General features: G+C 50.9%; 2 protein-coding genes across 2 annotated transcripts; both read left to right on the top strand.

Annotated features, from left to right (window-relative positions):
• Nucleotides 1–374: 374 nt before the first annotated feature.
• LOC100831945 (universal stress protein PHOS34) lies at nt 375–1,821 on the top strand. Its single transcript, XM_003567539.4, has 4 exons — nt 375–679; nt 776–885; nt 1,031–1,149; nt 1,426–1,821. The coding sequence occupies exons 1-4, from the start codon at nt 499–501 to the stop codon at nt 1,505–1,507; spliced, it is 492 nt and encodes a 163-aa protein (XP_003567587.1). The 5' UTR covers nt 375–498; the 3' UTR covers nt 1,508–1,821.
• A 3,672-nt stretch (nt 1,822–5,493) lies between these two features.
• LOC100832240 (flavonoid 3',5'-hydroxylase 1) lies at nt 5,494–7,418 on the top strand. Its single transcript, XM_003567540.3, has 2 exons — nt 5,494–6,432; nt 6,523–7,418. Exons 1-2 carry the CDS (start codon nt 5,494–5,496, stop codon nt 7,153–7,155), a joined length of 1,572 nt encoding a protein of 523 aa, XP_003567588.1. The 3' UTR covers nt 7,156–7,418.
• The last annotated feature ends 20,261 nt before the right edge of the window (nt 7,419–27,679 follow it).

The following is a 27,679-nucleotide window of genomic DNA, read 5'->3' on the forward strand; positions in this document are numbered from 1 at the left end:
AAGAGGATTCATCAAGTATTTAGTTGTAAAATCCATAAATATAGCACCGTTAGTCTGTCTTAGCATCCTTGTCCGGTTTCTGGCTCCGCCGCTGGTCATCAGGCCGTTGTTCGGCCCGAACTGGGGGCGCGTCAACCTGTGGGCGTGTTGCCCTTGCCCTGTTTTGCTTGCCGAAACTTCCGCCTTGGCCAAAACAGCTGCTGCGTAACCACGGGAGCGGGGAGCCGCGTTCTTCTTCTCCCGGCGCACTGATCCGAAGGGCGTCGTCTCCTGCAAAAGTGAAAACCACGGCGCCGGCGGCCGCTCCCAAATCCAGGACGCCCACAGACAGCGAGACAGCAGCCTGGTACAGAGTCGTCATCTTTAAAGCAAAGCAGTCTCCTCTTCTTGACCTCTCGCCCAGCCCATTCCCACCCGTCGCCGATCGCACTCGCAACCAGTAGCTGAATCCGGGTCCTGGGAACCTAGCTAGCTCTCTCCAATTGTACCTACATCCACATGGCATCTGCCGACGCCGCAGCCGGGCGCCGTCGCTGCATCGTGGTGGCCGTGGACGAGAGCGAGGAGAGCATGCACGCGCTCTCCTGGTGCCTCGCCAACGTCGTCAGTACCCAAGACACGCTCGTGCTCCTCCACGCCCGGCGCCCGCAGCCCGTGTACGCCGCCATGGACAGCGCAGGTACGTACGCGCATATATACATGGTATCCAGATGGTTGACGAGTGTTGTTGTAGTCAGAGGAAATGGACTACGGACGATGCGCATGTTGTAAGCAGGGTATATGATGACTTCGAACGTGCTGGCGAGCATGGAGACGCACGCCAACGCCGTGTCGGCGGCAGCGGTGGACAAGGCCAAGCACATCTGCGCCACCACGCTCCCAAATGTAGGAATTATTAGTTTGCTGATCCAATATAAAGTAACTGATTGATTTTCATGCGTGCTCGGTCCAGAATTGTTCATGTACTGATGTACCAGTTTGGTTTGATCATCGGTCGGTGTGTACCGGCGCAATTCTGATGTATGTGCAGATGAAGGTGGAGACGGTGGTGGAGGGCGGGGACCCGCGGAATGTAATCTGCGACGCGACTGACAAGATGAGCACGGATCTGCTGGTCATGGGCAGCCATGGATATGGCCTCATCCAGAGGTATATATACCACTCACTAATCGCTTTATTTCTCAATTGGTTTCCCGTTGCATCAATCTCTGTTTTTTTTTTCTGTTTTTTCTCTTTATTACTGTCCTAAATAGCTGAAACTCCCTTCCAGATGTTCTCAGCTGAATATAGCATCGATCATTCATTGTTTTTCTTAGCCAATTAACTGAATTTTCCAGATAACTCATTACCTAGTTTTATCCTTAGCATTGTACTTGCACTCTGCTTCAATTTTCGTGACCATTCTCATGTGGGTGTAAATCGCAGGGCATTCCTTGGCAGCGTAAGCAATCACTGTGCACAGAACTGCAAATGTCCAGTGCTAATTGTCAAGAGGCCTAAGGAGTAACCCTAGCTCCAATACTAGCTAGAGCTGAATTAATCAGTGCCGAACTAGTCGATCGGGTTGAACGGTACAAGGAAGAACCTGTTTCCGCGCAGACATTTAATCTAGGCCGTCAAAATCTTTGAGATCTGTACTGTTTTCAGATGTTTTTTTTTTCTTTGAGACCTGTCCTGTTTCAGATGTTTATTTTAGTATGTCTCTCTTCCGGAAATTCCAAACAGAGCTCGGGCGACAGGTAGCTCGCTTTCCCTGTTGTCCACCTTCTCGTGCTACCTCCGTTCCTTCTATTACATGTGGCTGCACGTTTTTTAAGCATATATACATTCATATTTAGACGAATTTGAGTCACTTAATATGAGACGGAGAGAGTATGTATTTATCCCGTATTTCTCAATTCCAACAGTTACCTGGCCCAGGTCCCATTTTGAATTTTGTCAGTCTGTCCCTATTCTTCGCAGCTTCCAATCTGGGCCAAATTAAGGTTCCCGTTTTTTATTTTATTTTTACTGGATTTGGTCCATACGCTTAGGTCTAGATTCTGAGCCTAAGTAGAAACATGTGCCAAACTGGTGATGTTTTTTGTGCTAGATTCTCAATGAAATTTTGTGTTTTTCCTAACAATAATATAACTCTCATAATTTCAAAATTGCAGCCCAAAGTTAACGAATTGATTTTTTTGGTTTCTCCCAAAAATATGTTGTTGGACCATTTCGAAATTTCTGGATTTGGCCCAGGATTTGGTTATACAAACTTGGACCTATTCAAATGTTCACATTTTGGCACATGAGAACAAAAGTAGATCGATCCAGATTTGCAACTTTGCATGGACTAAGACATGTCCCATGGCACATGCTAGTTCGGCGGGAGCAATTTTTTTTTGTTTATCTCAAAATTTATGGACGAACCATTTGCATTAAAAATGACCTCAAAATTTGCATGGACGAAACAATTATTTTTACTTGTCAGTTCAACAATCTTCACGGACGAACCACTGCATCATGAAGAAAAGGATTTTGGACAAAGTATTCACGGAACTAGTCCTGATTTTTTACCCTATTGTATACCTCATGTTTTTTTTTATGTGATACTATATACATCATGCCCTCTCTAGGGGTTCATTTGGTTGCGTGGACAGGGGTGGATGGGACAAAGATAGCCATTTTTTTAGGGATATCCTGTGTTTGGTTGGAAGGATAGGATGGTTGGTAGCATGCATGTATGGGTTCGGATATTCCCAGCTCGCACCGGTTTGCGGTTGTTTTGTAGCCTGCATGGAGACTTAGGGCATGCTCAACCTAGCAAAGGTCTCTCCAACATGCCTGAGAGGGGACCTCAAATTGAGCTTCGCTGCTCTACGTGCGTAGTTCGACCCGAAAAACTTCTCAATCCCCACATGCCCCCTTGACCAAGCTAGGGTTACCTCCCCTCACCTCCTTCCTCCTATCAAGATGTCTTTCTCCTCCCAATCCTTTCCTCAATCCCTTCCTATGGTCCTCTGCACCTCGAACTTCTCTCTGCTAGGTCTTCTCTGCAGTTGTCCCGTCACCGCACTAGTCAAAATCCATGGCCGCCGAGTCAGCCGGCAAGGTCTGCCGCTGTCAACTGAGCTGTGCAGCATTTTGCGCCCCGCCTCCAAGCCGGTTGACAAGATCCACCGCCGCTTCGTGGGCCGACAAGGTCCGCTACCACCAGCCCGAGTGGTGCGGCACCATGCTGGTTTAGCTAACAAATTTTTTCTTGTTTTTTTGCATATCTTTTGAAAGTTTAAAACAAGTTTAGCGCAAAACATTTCAACAGTCACAAACTAAGCCTTAGTTAAACTAATAAAAGAACATGATTCAAATTTGAACGCCTTCACTCCTACATGCGCAACTGGTTAATGCTGAACAGTTTCTAGGGAAAAAAAACTTAAACATATTTTTTACTCGTTTGGAGCACATAATCTTTTTCCTGAAACCATGTGAAATCCCTATGAAATAAAATCCTGCGTTACAAATATACGTTTGTTTCATTGCTCTGACCCTGCTGAGGCTGAATCGTGTGCGTGCATGGAGGGAGGCCATGCAGTGGTGTCAACTCCGTGTTAGCCATATTCTAGCGAACATTGCTAGGAAGGAGCAACTCACCTTTGTTTGCCTGGGCTTTTGGTTCATTAGCTGCGATGGATGCGGTTCTCTGAGATTGTATTGCTTTGCCAGTTTAATCTAAATCCCCGTTTACCTGTAAAAAGACATACACTCATTTCCATTCTAATGGTTAGGGCTATTTTAAATGGCCCAAAGAGTATGGCCTCGAGTGCAAGCAGAACATCCTCCAACTGCTCTTCTAGGCACTGGGTGTCTGGGTCTACCACTAGTAAGCTGTAAGAGCAACTCTAGAAGATACCGAAAACAAGTGAACCGGACTTGTTTTGCAATTTGACCGAAATTTTCGTCCCAAACAGATACCATAAAGTGGCCTGGCCTGGAAAAATTAGTTCGGGGTACCAAATCCGAATCCCGCCGCCATCCCCTCCACCACCCCAAAAACCCCTTTCCCATCCCCTCCGGCGCTTTCTCTTCTTCTTTGGCGAGCCAATCCAAATTTGTCGTGCCAATGTGACGGTAAACCGCTCCGCCGCCACAGGGGCCAGATGCCTTCCTAGCGTCGACGGGGAAGCCCTAGCAGCGGAGGGCGAGGGCGGCGCGAACGACGACGAGGAACATGCGTGGGAGTATACGTGGGCATGGGTGGCCCGGCCTTGTCCGAAGCCCGATGTCTCGGACCGGGCTCAGGCTTCACTTTTCAGTCCCAAGCCCGGCCCGAAAGCCCGAAATGACTAAAAACGGGTATTCTTTTAAGAAAAATAGGTATAAAAAATCACTTTTTATTCCGAAAGTAATTATTTTAATGCTAAATGGTCATTTCTCGGGCTTCGGGCCGGGCCGAGCCCGGGCTTGAGGTTTTTCCGTCGGGCTTTATGAAGCCCGGCCCGGGGTTTGCCCAGGTATACGTGGGAGGAGGCTGGTACCGCAGGGAGCTCATCCGCCACCGTGCGCACGCCGCTGCTAGAGGAGGCAGAAAGGTCCCGCGTGGCCGGCGATCTGCTCCTCCTCCTCCTCCTCCTCCGGCAAGGAGGTGTGCTCCATCGACAACGAGAGCCGCGGGAGGACGACAGCCGACATCCAACTCGCTTTGGACCGGTCCATTGAGAAGGCCAAGCCAGAGGTCATCGTCATCTCCAACAATGAGTAGGCGGCATCGGCGGAGGAGAAGAAGCCGGCGTGGAGGAGCTCATTTTGTTTTTTGTGATGCATTGCTTCTCGGTTTTAGTACTCCCTCCGACCCCATATTACATGTCTCAAATTTGCCCAAATATGGATGTATCTTTGTTTAAAAAACGTATAGGTACATGTAATATTTCAACAAGTAATTCCGGTCGGAGTAAGTATTAGTTTTTGTAAAACTTAAAATTATGTATGCAAAAGATGTTTGTGATGAAATATATGATGTTGGTATGAAATGTGTGAGGTGTTTGTGTTGTTTAAAATTCGCACGAAGATGCACTCCGTATTTCAAATCAGTTCGTTTTTGCGGGATCTATTCTGCCATACGCTGGGGCGTACTGAACTTTTGGTACGTGCTAGTGTTGCTCTAAGCTGACCCAGTATGCAGTGATTAATCAATCTATTTGTACTCGCAGCATCACACCTTCGCAGGGGACCGGTCATTTGAGAGGTTTTTACAGGATATTGTAAAGAGCTCCGTCATTCTCCATTTTTTTTGTTCCTTTTGAAGTCTGCTTCGTCAATCTACCATTCTCCCTTGTCTTAGAGTTAGCTGCCTCTGTCATTTCCCTGTGCAGATCGAGAATGCATGCTATCTACTCCGATTTTCCATCTTCCCTTGACCATTAGGTTCTTCCGATCAAATTAACACTATAAAATTCTCCACTTCTGTGTACTTGGGTGGTGGAATTGCTTAGTGCGGGAGCACGAGCTCGATCGACAATGGAGTTGCCTAGTGCAGCGATGTTTCAGGAGCTCTTCGTCTTAGCGATCCTCTACGCCGCTCTCCACTACCTCGCACGGGCCATTCTGCCGGCCAAACGGGCCGCGGGCCATGCATCGCCCCCGCTGCCGCTGCCTCCGGGCCCGCGAGGCTACCCCGTGGTCGGCGCACTGCCGCTGCTGGGCCGCGCCCCGCACCGGGCACTCGCCACGATGGCGAAGCTGCACGGCCCGATCATGCACCTGACCCTCGGCCGGCAAGGCGTCGTGGTGGCGTCCACGCCGGCAGCGGCGCGCCTCTTCCTCAAGGAACACGGCGCCAGCTTCCTGGACCGCCCCACGGGCGACGCAGCGCCGACGCTCTTGGCGTACGGTGCCCAGGACCTCGTGTTCGCGCCCTACGGGCCCAGGTGGCGCCGGCTACGGCGCGAGTGCAGCATCGGCCTCCTGGGCCCCCAGGCGCTCGTCAACTGGGCCGACACGCGCCGCGAGGAGGTGGGCCACATGGTCCGGGCCGTGCTGGCCCGGCGCGGCGAGGCCGTGGAGGTTCCCGAGTTCCTGTTCTGCGCCATGGCCAACATGATCGGGCAGGCCGCGGTGGGCCGGCGCGTGCTCGACGACGCGGGCGGCGAGGCCACGAGGGAGTTCAAGGAGATGGTGGTGGAGCTCATGACTAGCGCGGGGCTGGTGAACATCGGCGACTTCGTGCCGGCCGTGGCGTGGATGGACCTGCAGGGGCTCGTGCGGAAGATGCGGCGGCTGTGGACGAGGCTGGACCGGGTCTGGGCCCGGCTGCTGTCCGAACACGAGGAAGTCATGGCTGCCAGGCAGCAAGAGGGGGCCCGCCGGCTGGACCTTGTGGACCGGCTGATCGCCTGCCGCCGCGAAGCAGGGGAGGAGTACGGCGTCACGGACCTCAACATCAAAGCTCTCCTCAACGTACGTACTCCACCCATCCACTTTAAACCATGGATACATTTGTCCATCGATTGCATGTTTCTTTGTTGACTCCTGTGCGTACGTACGTAGAACGTGTTCACGGCGGGGACGGACACGTCGTCCAGCACGATCGAGTGGGCGCTGGCGGAGATGCTCCTGAACCCGGCGATCATGCGACGGGCGCAGGCCGAGATGGACGCCTTAATCGGCCGAGACCGTCTCCTCCGGGACTCCGACACCCCGAACCTCCCCTACCTCCACGCCATCTGCAAGGAGACCTTCCGCAAGCACCCTTCCACGCCGCTCAACCTGCCGCGGGTCTCCACCGAGGCGTGCAACGTGCAAGGGTACCACATCCCCAAGGGCACGAGGCTGATCGTCAACATATGGGGGATCGGGCGGGACCCGGCGGCGTGGCCGGACCCTACGAGGTTCGACCCCGAGAGGTTCATGACGGAGCAGGGGAAGAAGGTGGAGCCGATGGGGAGCCACTTCGAGCTCATACCGTTCGGCGCGGGGCGGCGGATGTGCGCGGGCGCGCGCATGGGGGTCACGCTGGTGCACCACATGCTGGGGGCGCTCGTGCACGCCTTCGACTGGGAGATGCCGGAGGGCGCGGCAGGGGTTATGGACATGGAGGAGGAGTTCGGGCTCGCGCTGCAGAAGAAGGTGCCGGTCAGGGCCGTCGCGCGCCCGCGGCTGGCAGCCAGTGCCTATGAGTGAACGATCGAGGCGGCCCCGTGTACGTACGTCGCGGCCCCGTGTGCGTGTTTATGCACGGTATTCTATCTGTGCGCGGTGATCCAGATGAGATGCATGCCGGTGCTTGAGGCGCCCTTTGAATAATCAATTTCTTTTTCTGACACCGCCCCTAGAATAATCAATCAATGTAGCGGGTGGTGCTTGTTATTACGAGACTTATCTCTTTGATCAGGAGAAAAAGTGAACTGAACCATTCGGGTATTTTCGATGGGCTCGATAATCCATTCCTCACTGTTTAGGGTTTCTTTGATTCACAGGATTGGAAAATAGAGAATAGGAAAATAGAGGATTGTAATGTCATTTTCCTTTTATCACTATAGGTTTTGTTTGCACAAAAGATTTGTTTCAAGAGATTGGAGCAGACGTAAATTTTCTATGAAATGCAGTACAAATGAATACTTGGAAAGAAATCCTATAAGATTCAATCCTATGAATCAAATTACCAACACAGAAAAAAAAAACCTAACAACCCGTTTGGATGTTGGTATTTAAGCTCGGAATTGGGAATTGGAATTAGGGTTCTTCAATTATGTTGTTTGGCTGTTCGTGGAATTCACGGAATTCCTTGGTATTCAACTATAACTAAAACATGCCTCTAGCAACTCCAAGCCTTACCCATCTGTATTGCGGGGAATTCGTTGTTGCTGTAAATCGAAGCCTACAAGCAGCCATGGCCTTGGGAGGCTCCCTGTTGCCCGCAGCCGGCTCGTCGTCATCCGCCTCCGCCGCCCGCAGCCAGCCTGTTGCCGGCCTCCGTCAGCGCCTCGTCAACGTCCCTCTCTGCCGCCTGCAGCACGCCACCCTGTTGCCAGCCATCTTCGTGGCCCACAGCTTCCCTGTTGCCTGCCGCTGCCCTGTCATCGTCCCTCTCCGCCACCTGCAGCTAGCCATCCTGTTGCCAGCCATCTTCGCGGCCCCTAGCTTCCCCGTCGCCTGCCGTTGCCGCCGTCCATCTGAGCCGCAAGTAGCCGCCCCGCCGCGGTATCTTCACTCCGGGAGTCTGATGGGTTCATTGCAAGGAAAACAAAAAATTTCCTACGAGAAGTGCGGAAGAAACCTAAGATCATATCTGCTAGATGTAACTAATGAGAGGGATTGTGAGCATCATACTCTCGTAGACCACAAAGCGTTACGATCACGGGATCGTTGTTGGCGTAGTGGAACTTTCGATGAGATCAATCTCAATGCGGAACCGACGACACCTCCTTGGTATCCACACATTCAGCTTCACGTCGTCTCCTCCTTCTTGATCCAGCAAGCGAGGGGAAGAGGTCGATGAGATTCCAGTAGCACGATGGCGTGGTGGTGGCTATGGTGGAGAGCTCCGCGGGCAGGACTTCGCTGCGCGAGAGAGGAGGAGGAGAGGGGTTCAGGGAGAGAGATCTAGCTGAGTGGTTGGTGTGTTCTCTCTCCTTGCCCCTCACCTCTATTTATATAGGGGGTGGTGGCCAGGGTTTGCCCCTCCTCTAAGAAGGAGCTAGAGCCGGACAGGGGAGGGAAAGGAGTCCCGGGAAGGACTTCCTCCCCATGAACTCCCTCTCCACGTATGGTGGAGTTGTTCCTTCCCTTTTCCCCTAACGTGCCTAGGCCCATTAGGGGATTAATTACTATAGAGGTCTAATTAAATTCTCAGGAATATTCTGAAACATTCCAGAACCATTTGAGAACTTCTGGAACCTTCTAGAACATTCCCGATCGATACCGGAAAATATCCCAAACTTTTCCAAAACCCTGAAACAGCTTTTCCGTATATAATTATTTATCTCCGGACCATTCCGAAGCTCCTCATGATGTCCAGAATCCCATCCGAGACCCCGAATCATAATTCGATATCACCATCTTTAATCTCATCGAACCCTAGCAACATTAAGCGTTAAGTGTGTGACCCTACGGGTTCGAGAACATGTGGACATGACCGAGACACCTCCCCGATCAATAACCAATAGTGGGACCTGGATGTCTATAATGGTTTCCACATATTCCACGATCTCATCGGTTGAACCACGATGTCAAGGATTCAATTAATCCGGTATCCAATTTTCTTTGTCTCGTGATATATTACTTGCCCAAGATTTGATCGTCAGTATCACCATACCTAGTTCAATCTCGTTATCGGGAAGTTCTCTTTACTCGTACCGCATTATAATATCCCAGTGACTAAACACATTAGTCACATGCTTGCAAGCTCATTAGGATGTTACATTACCGAGAGGGCCCAGAGATATTTCTCTGTCACATGGAGTGACAAATCCTACTCTTGATCCATACAACCCAACAAGCACCTTCTGAGATACCTGAAAAACACCTTTATGATCACCCAGTTACGAGATGACGGTTGATGTCCACAACGTATTCTTCTGATACTAGGGAGTGGCATGATCTCATGGTCTAAGGAAATGATATTTGACATAATAAAAGCATTAGCAATTTAAACTTAAGTGACACGATCAAAAGCTATGCTTAGGTTTTGGTCTGTCCATCATGTCATTCTCCTAATGACATGGCCTCGTTAATAAATGACAACACATGTCTATGGTTAGGAAACCTTAACCATCTTTTAATCAACGAGCTAATTTAGTAGGCGTATTAGGCACACGGTATTTGTTTATTCATCCACACATGTATTTAGTTTCGTGTCAATACAATTATAGCATGGATAATAAACATTTATCAAGAACAAGGAAATATGATAATAACATATTTATTATTTCCTCTGAGGCGTATTTCCAACAGAGTCCTCCTCCAGCGAGACCACTCCCACACGGTGGTGCTCCCTTGCAGCTAGGCGCTGGTGCTCGGCCCTAATGTGTTGCGATCAGGTGAGCAATTTCAATGGCTTAATTCAATGGGCACCCAAACAGAATTTTGGAATCAGTTGTTCTTTCGATTTCATTAGCAATTGTTTTCACAACCAAACATCAAAATTGGTATTGGAACCCAATTCAACTTGTTGTAGTAAAATAAAACCCTTATATGGGCCGGGCCGTAAATCCTACGTAGCGACGACTAAGTCAACATTTCCCAAGCATGAGTCAAGACGCCCATGTGGCGCGGTGAATCCTACGTGGCAAAGAAAGACAAGTCAAAAAGTCAAACCTCTCATGCCATGGTCAAATGGTCAAATGAAGTAGAATAGGGGGCAAGAAAGGTGTGAGGAGCGGGCCCTTAGTCCATGGTGGACCATGGACCAAGCCCCACTTTTCTCACATGGTGCATACAAAAGCTATGAACCAAGAAACTAGTTTTACCACTTTTCTCTCTCCCCAAAGGTAGCCATGGTCTTTTGTCATGGACCCCTAGGTTATAAATACCCCCCCCATTGGGGCATGTACCACTCACACTCACTTGAATAAACTCAAGGGGAGAGGGATAGAGTACTCCCTCTAAGGTTCGCTCTCGCGCGCCGCTCTCGACTGTAAGTCGATCGGCCTCGAGGAAGCCTTCTAGGGGACTCTAGTTTTGAGGCTCCAAGCTAACCTTGGTTGGCACGGGCTCGAAGGAGAAGGGGTTGGTTAGAGTTTCGAGGGTATCCTAACCTCGATACTTGGAAAGACGCGTTCGGTCCAAGTACGAGGCGGCCCCGATGAATCTCTCGCTAAAAGGTGTCTTGGGAAGATCCGCTCGGCCCAAGCCCTTGGCTAACAACCCCTCGAAGCTTTTCCCAACATAGGATTAAGTCGCACCCGCAGGGTCGGCCGAACCTATTCAAAAAATATCGACGTGTCAACTTGTCCAAGTGTACGGCGACCTTCGCTATAAGGCCGGCGTACACGCCCTATTTTTATACCCGCACTTGTGCCATCGAGCATTGGCACCCCTTACTCTAATTGTTATCAAGAACGATAACAGTGGTGCCGACCGTGGGGAACCCTCGCCGCAATTGAAGATTTAATGGCCCCGACGAAGCCTACTTCATTGGGTCCCCAACTTGCCGCGAAGTCTACACGGTTCCAAACTGCCTCGGGGGCTCCCGAGGAAGAAGGAATCGTCACCAATCCGAACGTCGCCGCAAGCATGGTGAAGCGATCCTCCCCCTTACTAGGGTTCGATCTCTGTGCTTAGGGTGCTAGTCCCTGGATCGACTCACTAGCACACACAGTTTCATGATGAAGTATACAGAAACAAAGGTCAAAAGTATTTTATTACATCGCATCATCCTGAATTTAAATAGTACTTACAACCTCGCATGACCTCTTGGGCCAGCATAAAACAAATACCGTTTCATCATCATAAAACAATGTTTCAAAACTACAGCGGAAAAGGGTAGCACAAAAGGGCCTCAACTACTCCAAGGTGAGTGCATGTTGGAATGTAAGCACATGACACATGACAAAACGACGAACCTCACTCATCGTCGGATCCACCTGCATTGTTAATTGCAGCCACTACGTGGTCAATACATTTGAATGTATTGGCAAGTTCACCAGAGTAGACCTACCAAGTACATGCATAATTTGGCTAGGTGGAGTCTAGCTGTTTGCATAAAAGCATCATGGTTCAATCCTATCATTTTTAAACAAATAGTTTTGAATTCTATTGGACACGGGATAGAAACACCCATGCTCCTATTAACCTAGGCACATTGAGTAGAAACATCAATGCTCCTACCCAGTTCAAACCATTCATTTTACTAGGAAATTGGAATGAGTGAGACCTTCCTTACAGTCCCAATATCTAGTTGCTCATAATTGTCCGTAACCGGGGACACGGTTAAGTACTTAGTTTGACACTCTCGAGAGGTGGTACACTTTACCCACAAGAAATCGACGTGTTAATCCCTTGCTGTCCTCCAGGTGGAGTAGCAACGGCATCAATTACAGGAATTTTCAGAACATATTCCCCCAAACCACCTGAGGGACGCGTTCCAACCTACACTGCTACATACCGATGTCACCTCGAATCCAGGTTCATATTTCTTACGTCCATCCTGGCAGAGCCCATAATACCATGTGGTTGTACTCGAAGCTACTAAATAGGAAACTAGTCCAGTCTCTGGAAACTAGTCCAGTCTCTGGTTACCCCGGGTGGCATTCCTGGGTTGCAATGCAGGCGTTCCCATAGAAATGGCGAGACGACTCATAGAAATGGACCTGACGTCGCATAATCTCCACTTCCTCCAAGCAGCCCACCCATGACGGTTTATTGAATTACTTGTTTTGCCATACACTAGGAAAATCATACTTTAATTCAATAACCTCACATTGTGATAATACCACCCTCGTATATTATCATAGCATAGCATTTTACTACTACGATGGCAATTGGTGGTAAAGTCATGGCAAAGGTATCCTATACTACTAGGAGAATCATAGCATAGCATAGATAAAATAATAGTCCTAACAATGCAACTAATAAAATCTAGTGCATAATAAAGTAATAGGTGAATGATCAAAGTGAAGTTGCCTTGATAGTAGTTGGTATTCAAACACTCTTCACAATCACACAGTTCGCTCTCCGAGAAAACTAAACAATACAAACAATGCATATATAAACACACCATACAAACAAAAGAATATGTATGCCATGATGCAATGCAAAACATCTGACAAGAGTTTGGTTTATTTTATTTGGGTGATCTACTGATCCTAAGCATAAGTAATCAAAACAAATGCATTAGGGTTTTAAATAGAAAGGCAAAGGTTAGGGTTTAAACCCTAAAATAAGGTTTTATTTGCATCAGCCAAATAAATTAATTCAAAATATTTGTTTCTCTGTCCCATTGGACAGAGGATAATAAAATATAAAAAAATCATTCAAAAAGGACTTCTAAATAAATAGTTATGATTTAAATGGTATTAAACCCTATTCTGTAATTTGAATGTGATTCAAATATTCAAATTTGAAATTGGACAGTGCCAAAAGATTCTGCAATTCCTAAGGATTCCAAAAAGGTGTGGATTATTAAATTTGGCCAAACCGATTAAAAGATATGATCATTTGAAGTTACGGGGGTTTTTCTGCAAAAGTGCCATTTCTAGATATTCCGGGAAGTAAAAATTAGGTTTTCGTTTTATTTACGCAGTGACACGTGGCGGCTCCTGATTGGCGCGTACCGGTTCGTTTAAGTGAAATAAAAAGGATCTAATCTGGGCCGTTGAGGACGGATGGACGGACGAGATCTCACCTCCGGGAACCTAGGGTTCCGGCGAGCTTCTCCGGCAGCGGCGCGGCACGGGCGGGCGGTTCCAGCGGGGCTGGCGCGACGGGGAGGTCACGGGGAGGCGCGGCACGGCACGGGGAATACGGTGATGCGGTCGGCGCGGGGTCGAGCGGTCGGAGTCCTCGCCTAGGTCGAAGACGAGGCGGCGGCGCGGGCGGCGGAGCTCTGGCGAGCTTCGGGCTCGGGCGTCGGGGCGCTGCAGTGCACAAAAATGAAGACGGCGTGCGTCATGGTGCGCGCGACAGAGAGAGAAGAAGAGGGAGGGCGGCGGCGTCGAAGATGGCTCACCGACGTGACGACGCGGGGCGAGAGACGGCGGCGGGCGGCGACGATCTCCGGCGAGCAATCGCGGTGGCGTGGTCGCGCGATTGACTGGGGAAGCAAGGGGGAAGAAGAGAGGGGGTCGCGGGGTTTAAATGGACGCGCTTGGCGCTTAAAAAGGAAGGACGGGACGAGGAGATTGCGGCGGTGAGCGCGCGGCGGCGAAACCGTCAGGCGGCGCGTCAGACGTGGGCGCCTTCCAAACGACGAAGACGACCCTGACAGGCGGGCCCCACCTGTCAGCGGCTCGGTGCAGGCGCTCGCGTGGACCAGGCCGGTCGGTTCGGCTCGGGCGCGCGGAACGGGGCCGGTTCAGCCCATTTTGGCCGGGCAGGTCCGGCTTTCTCTTCTTTTTTTCCTTTTAGCCCTTTTCTTTTTCTGTTTTTCTTATTTCTTTGATATCTTTTGATTTTGAACTCCAAATTGGTCCAAATAAATTCCAGAAAATTTGTAAACCCTAAGGTTTGATACAACTTTTGGGAGTAATTTCCCTTCAAAAAAAAATACATAAAAATACATTTGCCCTATAAATGCCTTTAGGGCTATATAACTATTTAAATAAAATACTTTTTCAACTCCAAATAATTATCCAAAAATTATGGGATAGCTTATATATGCATTAAACCCCTTTTATACATAAAACCTATTGGTTTGAAGATCCAAAGCTCAAATGGGTGTAAACCCTAAGGTTTAAATTGAAATAAAAACTTTTAAAGCCTTTTGAGATTCAAATTTGGATTCAAATATGCAATTGTGGCATGATGCTTATGGATGCAATGCACATGTAAGAATTTGAAATTTTTGGGATGGTACACATGGTCGCGACGACGGAAGTCGTGGTGGCCCCTTCGCTACCGGCCGTCCCAGAAGGAACCGAGGTGCACGAAACCATCGTAGGCGGTCCCTCGACACTCACCAACGTGGTGGCAAGGATCGGCGAGCTGCCTACGGTTGCCGCCCCTGCAGGGGATACGGAACTCGGCATGCCTCGCTTGATGAGCTTCACGCCACCTTCCCTACAACCGATAGTGACCTTACCCTCGGAACCTACAAGAGGAAACAATGTGGCGTCGGGAAGATCCGCGCCGGAAAACCAAGGAGTCCCGACCTACGACCCTCCAACTCGGGGTTGCCTCGGTTGGCGCCTGCCACGATCGCTCATGGAGCTCCTTGGTATCATCCCTATTGGGGGCTTCCACCGTAAGGAACTCCCCGAGTCGCACACGCTCAGCAGCAACCTCGCTTTGCGAGTGCCCCTCAAGCGCCCCTCGCTCCCCCCGTCGGGGTCGAGCAAGGTGGCAACCAGGTACCGCCTCAAGCTGCGCCTCGCGGGGAACGAGACCCCGGCGTGCATGGGAACGAGCAAGTGGCGGAGTCCGGAGCCCGTGCCAGCGGCGAAAGAAATTCCCATCGACGCTCTGACCCCCCAAGAAAACGCCGAGATCATTCTCCGAGCGACCCCTCTAGCGACGAAAGCGACGAGGGAGGATCTCGCCACCGAAGGAACCCAAAGAATCGGCCGACTTGCAATCCACTCACGCGGGAGATCCAAGACGCGCCTTTTCTGCCAAGGTTCAAGCCGCCTACAATACGGCCGTACGACGGGGAATCGAATCCTCTTTAATTCTTTGATGTCTACTCCACCGCAATACGGGCTGCCAGGGGAGGTCCCATCGAGATGTGCAACCTCTTTCCGCTCGCGCTCACCGGGATGGCGCAAACTTGGTTTTATAACGTGCGAAAGAATTCCATGCACTCGTGGCAGCGCCTCCAAGAGGTCTTCATCGCCAACTTTCAAGGAAATTTCAAAGAACCCGTGCAGGCTCACGAGCTATACTCCGAAGCTTCTTCCAACGCTTTGCGAAGGTGCGAAGCCAAATCGCCAACCCGACGTCGACCACCGTGATCGACGCATGCATGCAAGGTCTTCTCCAAGGAGAAGTGAATCGGGCCCTAAGTCGTAACCCACCAAAGACGACCGAGGAATTCTATCGAATCTTCCAAGAATACGCCTGGGGCGAAGACGGGGACATCGCCAAAAAAGACGCGCCACGCCCCGCACCCGAAGGAGCTCCCTCGTCCGACAAACCCCCTGCGCCTACTTTGTCTTCCAAGAAGAAGACGAGGTGGGGGAAAAAGGCCCCCAGCGACGAAGCCAGGAAGATCTTCGCCGTTGAAGGACAAGCACCAACCCAAAAGACTTGGCAACCCAAGAAGCCACCTCGCCCCGCCGAGGGAGGAACTGGGAGATGCCTCATCCACAACTCGGCAAGCCACGGCACCAAAGAGTGCAACACTCTCATCGCGGCTCGTGAAGAGTTCCAGGCACGAATGCAAGCCCGGCGCAAGGATGAGAAGACAGCCGAGGCTCCATGCCCCGCCAACGTCCTTGTCGCTGACCCAGCACCCAAGGAGGATAACCTCCCGTTCCAGGAACCCGCGTATCACGTCGGAGTGATACTCGAGGGCTCCACGACGGGACGGGGATCAAAGCGGCAACGCAAGGAGTATGCTCGCGAAGTCAACGTCGTGGGAACCTTCACCCCGACACCACCTCCCAAGTGGGCGAGCGTGCCAATTGCCTTCACCGAAGAAGACTCCAAGGGGATACGCTTCCCACATGACGAAGATTCTTGTGGATGGCGGAAGATCCGCTGACATCCTATATCTGAGCAAGTTAAAGAAGCTGATGGAGCCACAAGGGGGATACAAGAACGGCTCGCTGCAGCCATCCCTTTATCACCTCACCGGCTTCGTGCCGGGGAAATCCATTCAGCCACTCGGACAAATTGAGCTCCTCACGACCTTTGGAGACGCCGCGCACCATCGGACCGAGCTCATGCGCTTCGACATGGTGGATATGCAAGCCTCCTTTAACGCCATCCTCGGGAGGACGACGCTCAACCATCTTTGCGCCGCCGTCCACCACAACTTCTTGTGCATGAAGATCCCAGGCCCGAAGGGTGTGATAACGGTCTGCGGTGAGCAATCTTCCGATAGAAAGACACTCTACTGCCATGAGACCAAGTGCGCCGAAAAGGGAGAATCATCCAAGAGTATAAACATGCTTTCGAACACGGGAGCATCCGAAACCAATCCCCAGGAGCGCTACATCCCTAAGCCCCTCACGGAAGGAGAACTCAAGGAAGTACGCGTCTCCCAAGATGACGCCACACGCACGGTGAAGATTGGAGCCGACCTCTCGAGTAAGCTTGAGGAAGAACTCGTCGACCTGCTTCGGAAGAATTCCGACCTCTTCGCTTGGTCACCTTTCGACATGTGAGGAGTCCCGCACGACGTCATGGAATATCGCCTCGCCGTGAGACCCAACAAAGCTCCCGTAAAGCAAAAGCTTCGGAAGCTCGGTCATCAAGCAATAAATCACCAAACTCTCCAACGCCGGTCTCATCCGAGAAGTTTGGCACCGCGAGTGGTTAGCCAATCTGGTCTTGGTAAAGAAAGCCAACGGCAAGTGGCGAATGTGTGTCGACTTTACTGACTTGAACAAGGCGTGCCCCAAGGACGACTATCCGCTCCCTCGGATCGACCCACTGGTCGACTCCACGGGGGGATGCGAAAGGTTGAGCTTCTTGGACGCCTATTCAGGGTATCACCAAGTCCACATGGCCAAGGAAGACGAGGAAAAGACCGGCTTCATCACTCCCATCGGCACCTTCTGCTATAGCAGAATGCCTTTTGGTTTGAGGAACGCCGGCGCAACTTTCCAACGCCTCGTCAACCTCATCCTCAAAGAACAATTGGGGAGAAACGCCGAAGTCTACGTTGACGATGCCGTCATCAAAAGTCAAATTGCGAAGACCCATCCCAAGGACCTGCAAGAAACCTTCGACAATCTCCGCAAATACGGAGTGAAGCTCAATCCGGAGAAGTGCGCATTCGGAGTTCGAGGAGGAAAACTCTTGGGCTTCCTCGTCTCTCAATGAGGGATCGAGGCCAACCCGGAGAAAATCCGGGCCATCATGGAGATGGAGCCTCCTCGCTCCGTCAAAGATGTGCAACACCTAGCGGGAAGAATGGCGGCCTTGGGACGATTCGTTGCCTGGTCAGCCGAGAAGGGTCTTCCTTTTGTCAAAGCCTTGAGAAATGAGAAGCCTCGACAACTTTGAGTGAACCAATGAAGCTCAAAGGGTCTTCGAAAAGCTCAAGACCTATTTGTCGACCCCTCCGCTTCTCACGAGCCCAAAGCAGGGGGAGCCTCTCCTCCTGTTCCTTGCCGCGACCCCGGTCGCCGTAAGCGCAACACTCGTGAAGGAAGAAGACGGGTCACAACGCCCAGTATATTACGTGAGCGAAGCCTTGGGAGGAGCAAAGGGTCGATACACCCAGATCGAGAAGATCGCATACGCCCTCCTCATGGCCACTCGAAAACTCCGTCATTACTTCATGGGCCACACCATCATGGTACCAACTACCTTCCCACTCAAGGAAGTCTTCGGCAATAAGGACGCCACCGGAAGAATCGCCAAATGAGCCACGGAATTGGCCCCCTTCTCGCTGGAACTCACGGCGAGAACAGCCATAAAATCTCAAGTCCTGGCTGACTTTGTGGCCGAGTGGCATGCTCCACTGACCCCGCCCGAAGAAATCGCATCCAAGATCGAGCCCCCCAAACCACATTGGATAATGAGGTTCGATGGCTCCAATCGCCTCGACGGCGCCGGGGCCGTAGTCATACTCATCAGCCCCGAAGGCAAGATCTTGGAGTACGCCGCCCATCTTGATTTCAACGCCACCAACAATATGGCGAAATATGAGGCGCTACTTCTCGGGGTTCAACTGCCAAGGCCATGGGAGTCCGACGCCTTCTCATCCAAGGAGACTCCCAACTGGTGATAAACCAAATGGACAAGTCATATCAATGCCTTGATGAAAGGATGAAGAAATATATCGAAGAAGTTCGCAAGATGGAACGGTATTTCATAGGCATGGAGGTGCGACGCATTCCATGAGGAGAAAATCACCTGGCCGACAGGTTAGCCCGAACGGCTAGTTCCAAAGAACCGCTGCCACCCGGTGCATTTTTCGAAGTAATTCGCGCCCCATCCATAAAGGAAGAAGCCAACACCCTTGACGAAGCTTCAAAGACCAGCATGGTCATCGATGCTACACCCTCTTGGATGACACCGATTATCCATGCCTTGAAAGGCGAGGTGGACGAAGAAGCAGAAGGCCCAAGCGCCAAAACTTGCTCGCAAAAGCCAAGATGTACGTCCTCCTCGACGGCATCCTATACAAGAAAGGAGCGGCCGCATTGCTCCTGACCAAGGAGCCGAGCTCCTCATGGAAATCCACTCAGGAATATGCGGCCACCATCTTGCGCCAAGAGCCACCGCGGCAAAAGCCCTACGTCAGGGATTCTATTGGCCCACCATGATGCAACACGCAATCACCATATTGCGGAAATGCGAGGCTTGCCAGAAAATGGCTAAGTCGATCCATGTGCCCGTGACTTACCTGAAGAACATCCCCATAACATGGCCATTTGCACGCTGGGATGGACCTTCTCGGGCCTTTCCCCGCATGCAATGGGGGCTGCAATTACTTCGTGGTGACGATTGATTACTTCTCCAAATGGATAGAAGCAGCGCCGCTTGCCAAGATCACGTCACAGGCCGTCGAGAATTTTTTCTGGAAAAACATCATATGGCGTCTCGCGAGAGCTAACCATGGATAACGACAAACAGTTCGACTATGCGGAATTCATCAAATTCTGTGAATGCCTTGAAATCAAGCTGCACTTCGCATCCGTAGCTTACCCCAAGAGCAATGGCGCATGCGAAAGGGCAAACGGACTAATCCTCCAAGGACTCCGCCGAAGGATAGAACACACGGTTAGCAAAGCAAGAGGAGCATGGGGAGATGAACTCGCTAGCGTGGTTTGGGGCATACGCACCTCCGTAAGCCGTTCCACGGGCCGAACACCATTCTCTTTGGTGTATGGAGCCGAAGCAGTTCTTCCCGCCAAGGTCGAGTTCCGCTCACCTCGGATCGAAAGGCTCCAAGAAGCCACCCCAATTGCCTTCATCGAAAATGAAGAGCATCACAAGATGGCCGTCGATCTCGTGGAAGAAGCTCGTGACAAAGCCCTCATGAGGCACGCCGTCTACGAGCAAAGCGCCGCACGCTTCTACAACACAAGAGTGCGGGAACGAGCCTTCCTCCAGGGAGATCTCATGCTGAAAAAGAATATCGACCCAAAGCTCCAACGCAAACTCAACCCTAAATGGGAAGGACCATACCGCATCGCCGCAGTATTGGGAAATGGTGCATACCACCTCGAAAATATGAAAGGGCAAAGCCTTGTCCATGCCTGGAACGGTGACAAGCTCCGGCGTTTCTACGTCTAAGGAGGACCTTCAAGGACAATCCTTGCCGCCCCCGAAAGAAGACTATCCGCGCCCAACCGGCCTTTTCCCTACGAAACTTCAAGGGATCGTAAGCGCCAACGAGGCCGCGTCTACATAAGGCTTGTAAGTGTCCATCGGGCCATACCTTAAGACAAGGAAGTAAGGATCAATAAAACAAGTCCTTGAGGAAAAATTAAGAGTGACACAAGACACTCACACGACTCATCGTCGTAAAAAGAGCTGTTGTCGCTGTGCCGCTCACCGAGCTACGCGGAAAGGCCTCTGTTGGCCCAAGCATCCTCTAAAAAATGTCCACGGACATAGGTCGCTATTAGTGACTTGTTCCTTGGTGGATCCTAGCGTGCCTCGAGGCCATCCGCCAAGTTGAACCAAGTCCCCCGAGAGCCGGAAGCTCCTTAAAACGCATTTAAGGAGAACGTAAATAAGCAAGTTATGCATGAGCTTACTTACCTCGGAGAACCGTGCTACCCGTATGCGAGACGTCACGCACGGGCCTGCATGATAGTAACCGGGTTAAGGCTCCATAATAATCGCGGGAAAGCATAGCTTCCTGAAGTCCGAAGAAGGAAAATTCCGCATGAAATTTCCCAAACGGCAGGTCGAAATGTCCGGATACCTACCCGCATATCGATAGCAACCCTCACAAGGGTACTAGAACCCGTGGCTCGTAACCATGGCCCAAGGCGCCGAAGCTGAGTCGTATCCCAATGGCGACGGCAATTGATGACACAAAAGTGCAATCATAGCGAATGATTGGGAGCTGTATAAACTGAGGAAATATAGTACTTCATAAGAAGGAAATATAGTACTCCCTGAAACACATGTTGAGCCAAGTTAACATTTCCGATAATGTCGACTACATGGTGAAACATGAGAAATACATGCTAAGCTAAGTTAACATTTCCGACAATGTTGACTACATAGTGAAGCATGAAACACAACAAAAAAGCTGCCTTACAATCTCTACGACTAAGAGCCTAAACATGCTAGCCATGGGGGCTAAGTCAAGTGGAGATATGCAACATCGCATAAGTAAGCAGCTGAGGTACATCACCACCTCCGAGGGCGACGAGGCTCACACCTCACCGTCACCCTCTGAAGAGCGGGCTCAAGGCAACGCACGAAGCGTCAAGCCTGAGCGGGAAGAGGAGCACCTTGATCTGTCAGAAACTTCTTCGCCCCGTGAGACATCTCTCCCTCGAGCCCACTCATCCCGGCACCGCCGTCCAGGACTGCCGCAACCGCCGACGAAACAAGTTAGGCACCAGTACTCAGGAGGCACTTCTTCACGGTAGGCTCAATGAGCTCCACCTGGGAAGTAAGCACCCTGCTCACCTCATCCACCGTGCGACACGGAGGAAGATCCGGCTGGGGAGCACTCCTCAAGCAAATCATCTTCTCCCGAATCTCGGTGGCCTAAGCAAGTAAAAGCGAAACCACCTCAGGACGACGATCCGGAGGAGGACGAACACGAGGAGCAAGCATCGGGCCGTCACTCGCCGCCGCCAACTCCACCTTGAGGGAAGCAGCCTCCACGCGGGCATGCTCCCTATCAAGGTTGGTCACCACCAAGTCCTCCTCAACTCGACGGGTCCTCGCAATCTCGTCCTTCTGGCACTCCTCAGCAAGACGAGCCCTGGTCTCCACAGCTGCAAGCTCCGCCAAAACGCGGGAAAGCTCAGCCTCCACGGCCTCGCGCCGCACCCTCTCCGAAGCCAACTCACTCAAGGCAAGGGTAGACTTGGACATCTGCACGTCCAAGGCAGCAGAAAGTGCCCCCACCTGAGTCTTGAGGGCAGGAAGGGCACCCACGGCATCGACCAAACCCCTCACCTGCAAGGAAGAAGGAGTTAGCACAAAGCTAATCCGAAGGACAATGGGAGATACGTCACGGATGCTCACCAGCTCCAGTGTCACGAAAGGGTCTCTCGCTCCATCCTTGATCGTTGGAAGTGCTCCGTCCCTCGCTTGAGTCGGGGGCTCGCCCTCAAGAACCCCGAGCTCCACGGCCCTCGCACCTAAAAACAAACCAAGGAGATCATATCAAAATCATTCGGAAAAAGAATGACGTGACCAAAAGAGAAGGGCACTCACCCGAGGTAGGAGCATCCTCCTCGGGACGCTTGCGACCAATGGAGAACACCTGGACGCCCGCACCGCTGGCTCCGGTCGACAACTCCACCACTGAGTCGCTCCGAAGCCGAAGCCCCGTCTCGCAAGTGAAAGCCTCAACCTCGTAACTTAAAGGAGGAAGAACTTGCTCAAGTCCAATCTTCCCCTTCATGTGCAGGTCCAAGGTCACCCTCAGAGAGGACCTCGACTCGCCCACGACAGGATCCGCCGAATCCGCCGGGGTATAGTCAAGAGAAGGAGAAGGAGTCGGGGGAGCTTTCCTCTTGCATCCACTCGATGGACGAGGTATCTTGGGGACCGGCGTGACAGGCACCGCCAAGCCTAGCATCGCCGTTCCCGCCTTCGCCCTCCCGCAAGAGTCCCGCAACTTGGACCCCACCGCCAACATCGACGGTGTGGCCAAGCGGGAGTAGCGATCGCCCACTCGGAGAAGGCGACCAAGCTTCGGGTCCTGTCGCACCGGCACCATCTTCCCGAAGTACTTCGCGATGATATTGTGGCATCCCCCCTCACTGATCTTGGTCTCGTAGTCGCAGTGCTCCGGTCCGCCGTACGGACCTATCGGCTGCGCGGCCCACAACGTTGCCCTCTCCTCGAAAAAAGTCGCTGAAAAAAGACAAGCCAAAATTGTTGAGTACCTTCACAAGGCAAAACAATCCAAGCGCAAAGGGGAGATGAGTGACACTCACGTGCGGTGACGAGCTGTGGAGGACGGAAAGATCGAGGGATCCCAATCTCGGACCTCGGACGGCTCCTCATCATGAAGTGCCCCGCCATCACCATCTCCTCCATGAGGTCATGAAAGCTCCTCTCGGCGGACACCTCCTTGATCTTGGCCACCTTCCAAAGATCGGCCGACTGAGGGTCGCCGGGGTGAGACACCTCCCTAAGGCCACCCGCCCCAGAGTTCCAAGGGAGATCACCCGTGTGCCGAAGACGGGTCTTCGAGGCCCGAAAAAGAAACCACTGGTACTCCCACTTGACAAACAACCTCTCCGCGCTCTTCCCCGGCATGAGCAGGAAGTCGTCCCCAAAACCGGAACGAAGCCTCGGGTTCACCGAACCAAAGGCGCTCAGAGCAAAGCCGTCCGGGGTGAGCAACTCCCTCACCTCCACGATGAAGTAAAACAGCAGAAGCTTCATTGAAGGCTCCTCGTGAATCGCCGTCTCACACAGCCACCTGAAAACGTTCAACCTCACGATCGTCGACGGGTGAAGCTGGGCCAACTCGATGTCATACGTCTCCAGGAACTCCAGCAAGAAGGGGTGAACAGGCACACACAGGCCGGCGTGGAACCAAGCCGAGAATGCCACGATGCATCCCGGACGCCGCCGCTGGTCGAGCCTCACCTCCTCACCATTGGGCAGGATACCGTCCCCCTTGGGGAAGTATCCCGCCTCCTCCAGCTGGGCAAGATCCTCGGGGCTCATCGACGAATGGAGAAGGTGGTCGTGTGCCCATCCTCCGCCGTCCACCGGCGCTGTCGGAACCAAGGGAGGGCCACCACGAGGGCAGAAGGAGACCTTCTTCTTCCGCGACGGTCGGTTCGCCGCAAGCTGCGCCGCGGAAGACCCCCTCGACGGCTCACCAACCGGGCGCTCGACATCGTGTTCCGCCATCTCACCTGCAAAAAGGATCCACCAAGAATTAGCTAAATGTGATAAAAATCTGAAAGGAATCGACAAAAAAAGGAAGGAGCCAAGCTCCTTGGGCCAAAATCCTCCGCCCGCGCGGGGGAAGGGAAGGCCGAAGGCCCCCTGGCCGCCGACCCACTTGCCTTTCGGCCCACCTACACTCAGCAAAAAAAAAGAGAAGAGCAGCAGGGAAGCCACAGTCCTCACCCGTGGGGTATTCGGTGAAATGCCGGCGTGCCCCGCTCGCGCCCGCGCCTGCACACGCACCCTGCCGCGCTCATGCCTGCACCGCGTCCGCGCCACAACACACCTCGCCGTTCTAGGCCACGCACGCTGGCCCGCGCCGCGTCGTGCCACGCGCACACTCGCACGGCGCGCCCCCCGCCACGCCGAGGCCGCATCAAAGCCATGCCCGCATCCGCTGTGAGACCCCGAGACCGAATTTATGCAATTTAGCCCCAAATGCTAACTCGCGCATAAATTAAGCCCCAGTGTCTCGCTACGATGAACACTTCAAATCATACACGCAATGTGTTCACCGCAGGTTGGAACAAAAATTATAACATTACATCACTTCTAAGACACCAGATTAAGTCAAGCTCATACATGGAGCAAAATACCAAGTTATTACAAATCACGGACACATGTCCACAACCATCATTACACCAGCGGAAGCAAATTAGGCCCGAGTACGAACAAATTACAATTATTGCCTAAGAGGCTGAAACCGAAAGGAGAGCCCCCCACAAGTTCATAGAACCCTGCTCTGGAATCTTCTGGCTAAGCGTCGAAGCTGTCGTCGTCGAACTCCACGAAGTAACCACTCACTTGTTCCTCCGGAAACTCTGGAGAAAACAACGTTGCAAAGCAACTGAGTACAAAGTACTCGCAAGACTTACGGGAGATCTAAACTAGATATGCAACAAGTCTCAAAGGATGGATAATATGGTGGGGTTATGCAGCAGCAGAAATATCTGAAGAGACACACTAATGACATCGTCTAAGTAGAGGATGAGAAGCGTCTACTAAGTGAGGTGATCCTCTAACAACTAACACCAAACAAACACAACCTCTTATCACCCCCACAACCCCTTGTGAGGAAATGATCCACATGCACTCACACTTAAGCAGTTTTAAGCATATCCATGGTTAAGGCTAATTACTACTCATGTTTAGGAGATTAAGTTAATTAATTGGTATGAGTTCTCTATGATCAAATAATGACCAACCAAGTCGTCCATGACCCCGGACACAGCTTTCCGAAAGATTTATCCCTGCAGGGTGTGCCAATTTACCCGTACACGTCCGTCCAACCCTTGACGCCACTAGCATGGAACACACGCAAAAGCATGTGCCGGCAAGATTGAGCGACATGACGTCTCCAAGCCCCACAACTAATCCAGGGAACCACCCGACTGAGTCTAATCCGAAACGAGAGCCCGGCCGAAGCGTCATACGGACTCAAGAGTTGCGTGGACAGCTGGTAGTGGTTCGGTGTCCGCAAAATGACCACTCCAGACTAGTGCCGCAATCTTATATGTATGCAAAGTACCAACAAACCTCCAAACACAACACCAGTGTATATGCGATATGCCAAATGGAACGCCCGAACTATGTGGCCCCTGGAAGAGCTATGAAACGAGTATTAAGCCGAGGGGGAACCCATATATTCTCCCACGAGCGGTTAGTGCGAAGTTTCTTGGGTCGACGAAAACGAGAACTCAGTCCTTAGGTCGGCGCCAATGGAACAAAACACCAATGCGTTAGCACGGCCTCCCATCGTTGCCTTGTGCAGGTAATAGCAGGTCACAGTTTAATAATTGCACTTAAATACAGATAGTAGCATGTGGATGTAGCAATTGTATAACCCCAAGTAAGGACACTATACTAGCAATCTAAGCAAACTTCTAATGACCAACTAGGGCAATAACAAACATGTGACATGGTAATAGGATAAGGAACAAGACAACAGGCATTTGAGTAGAGCTGACTAAAACTATGCAATTCTAGAGGCATCGTGACAAGAACCGAGAACGTAACTTAATGCAAGAATGAGAGAGAGGCATTGGGTATAATCAACAAGTTCAAGGAATGGCTACTTGCCTGGATTCTCGGTCGCTGGGCACCGAGAGAGGGGATGCGAAGAAGTGTGGGAACCCGGATCGTCAGCGGAGTAAGTCGGAGTCGCTATCGTAAAGAACGAAATCACACAATACGCAAATAAGTAACCATTCACAGGTGCCATGCACAATACAACATGAGATGGCATGTGACAACACGATGCAACAATATGCAAGTGAAATGATTCCATTTAGCAACAAAGTCAACAATTAGGTGATTAGAACATGGTAAACAGTACCTTTAAAATACACAAAGGGCCTAACCAAGTATTCTACTGTGTTCTACAAGTTACAGTGATCAACTTTGATGTTTACAACAATTACAGAAGAGTTACCAATTTTAAATTAGAGACTAAACAAGTTCATACTTTTGAATTTCAAATCTGGGACAGATTTGAAATTTGAAACCTCAAAATGTAATTCTAATTATACAGTTAAATTCCTTGCATTTTTCTGATTCCAAAACATATATGGTTTGCTCAAATTGGATATAGCATGCATTTACTAGGAATTAAACAAGATTTGAAACATTTCTGGAATTTAAAAACAAATGAAAACACACGGAGAACTAAAACTACGCGGGCGCAGCTAGCCAGTGCGGCTGATAGCGGGCCCGGAAGGGCTGACTAGGCGAGGCGCGCTAAGTTGGCTGCTACGTGGTCAATACATTTGAATGTATTGGCAAGTTCACCTGGAAGTTATAACAGATCCTATCAAGTATATGCAATTGAGGTATAGTGGGATTTTGGCTTTATGGCGTGGAAGCAAAACATAGTTTGTCTTACTAGAATTGAATGTTACAATATTGTTAACTAATGGACACGGGGTAGAAACACCCATGCTCTTATTAACCTAGAGCACATTGAGTAGAAGCATCAAGTGCCCCTACCCTGTTCAAACCATTCATTTTATTTAAGAAGTTGGAATGAGTGAGACTTTTCTTACAGTCCTAATATCTAGTTGCTCATAATTGTCCGTAACCGGGGACACGGCAAAGTACTTAGTTTGACACTCTCGAGAGGTTGTACACAATCACCACAAGAATTCGACGTGTTAATCCCTTGCTGTCCTCCCAGGGGAGTAGCAATGGCATCGACTTCAAGAATTTTCAGAACATGTTTACCCAGACCACCTGAGGGACCCGCGCTCCCACCTACACAACTACCTCAGTACAAGCCCTCGGATCTGGGTTCACATTTCTTACTCCATCCAGCCAGAGCCCATTTAGCTTGTGGTTGTACTAGAAGCTACTAAACAGGAAACTAGTCCAGTCTCTGATACCCCAGGTGGCATTCCACATTTGCGACGCAAGCGCTCCCTGAATCCACGGAAGAGACGTCCATGGACGATCCATCTCCGAATCCACGGAGACTCGACTCAGAGGGACACATAGAAATGGACCTGACGTCGCATAACATCTCAAAATCTCAAAGCAGTCCACCCAGGATGGTTCATTAGGGTTGTTTTGCCAAGTTTCCAAAATCACTCCACATCATCATTTCACATTTGATTGAGATTCTCTCCCTCATATACTAACATAGCAGGGCTAGCAATTCTAATCACGATGGCTATTGGTGGAGGATTAATGGCAAAGGTAACCCTATAGCTAGTAGGTCAATCATAACTAGCATAAGTACGAGTAATAGTCCCATCAATGCATTTCTACAAACAACTCTAATGCATAAGTATTTTAAGAACAAACGGTAATAGGATACGATCAAAGTGAA

Source organism: Brachypodium distachyon, chromosome 2 (genome assembly GCF_000005505.3).
Source record: "Brachypodium distachyon strain Bd21 chromosome 2, Brachypodium_distachyon_v3.0, whole genome shotgun sequence".
Taxonomy (NCBI): Eukaryota; Viridiplantae; Streptophyta; class Magnoliopsida; order Poales; family Poaceae; genus Brachypodium; species Brachypodium distachyon.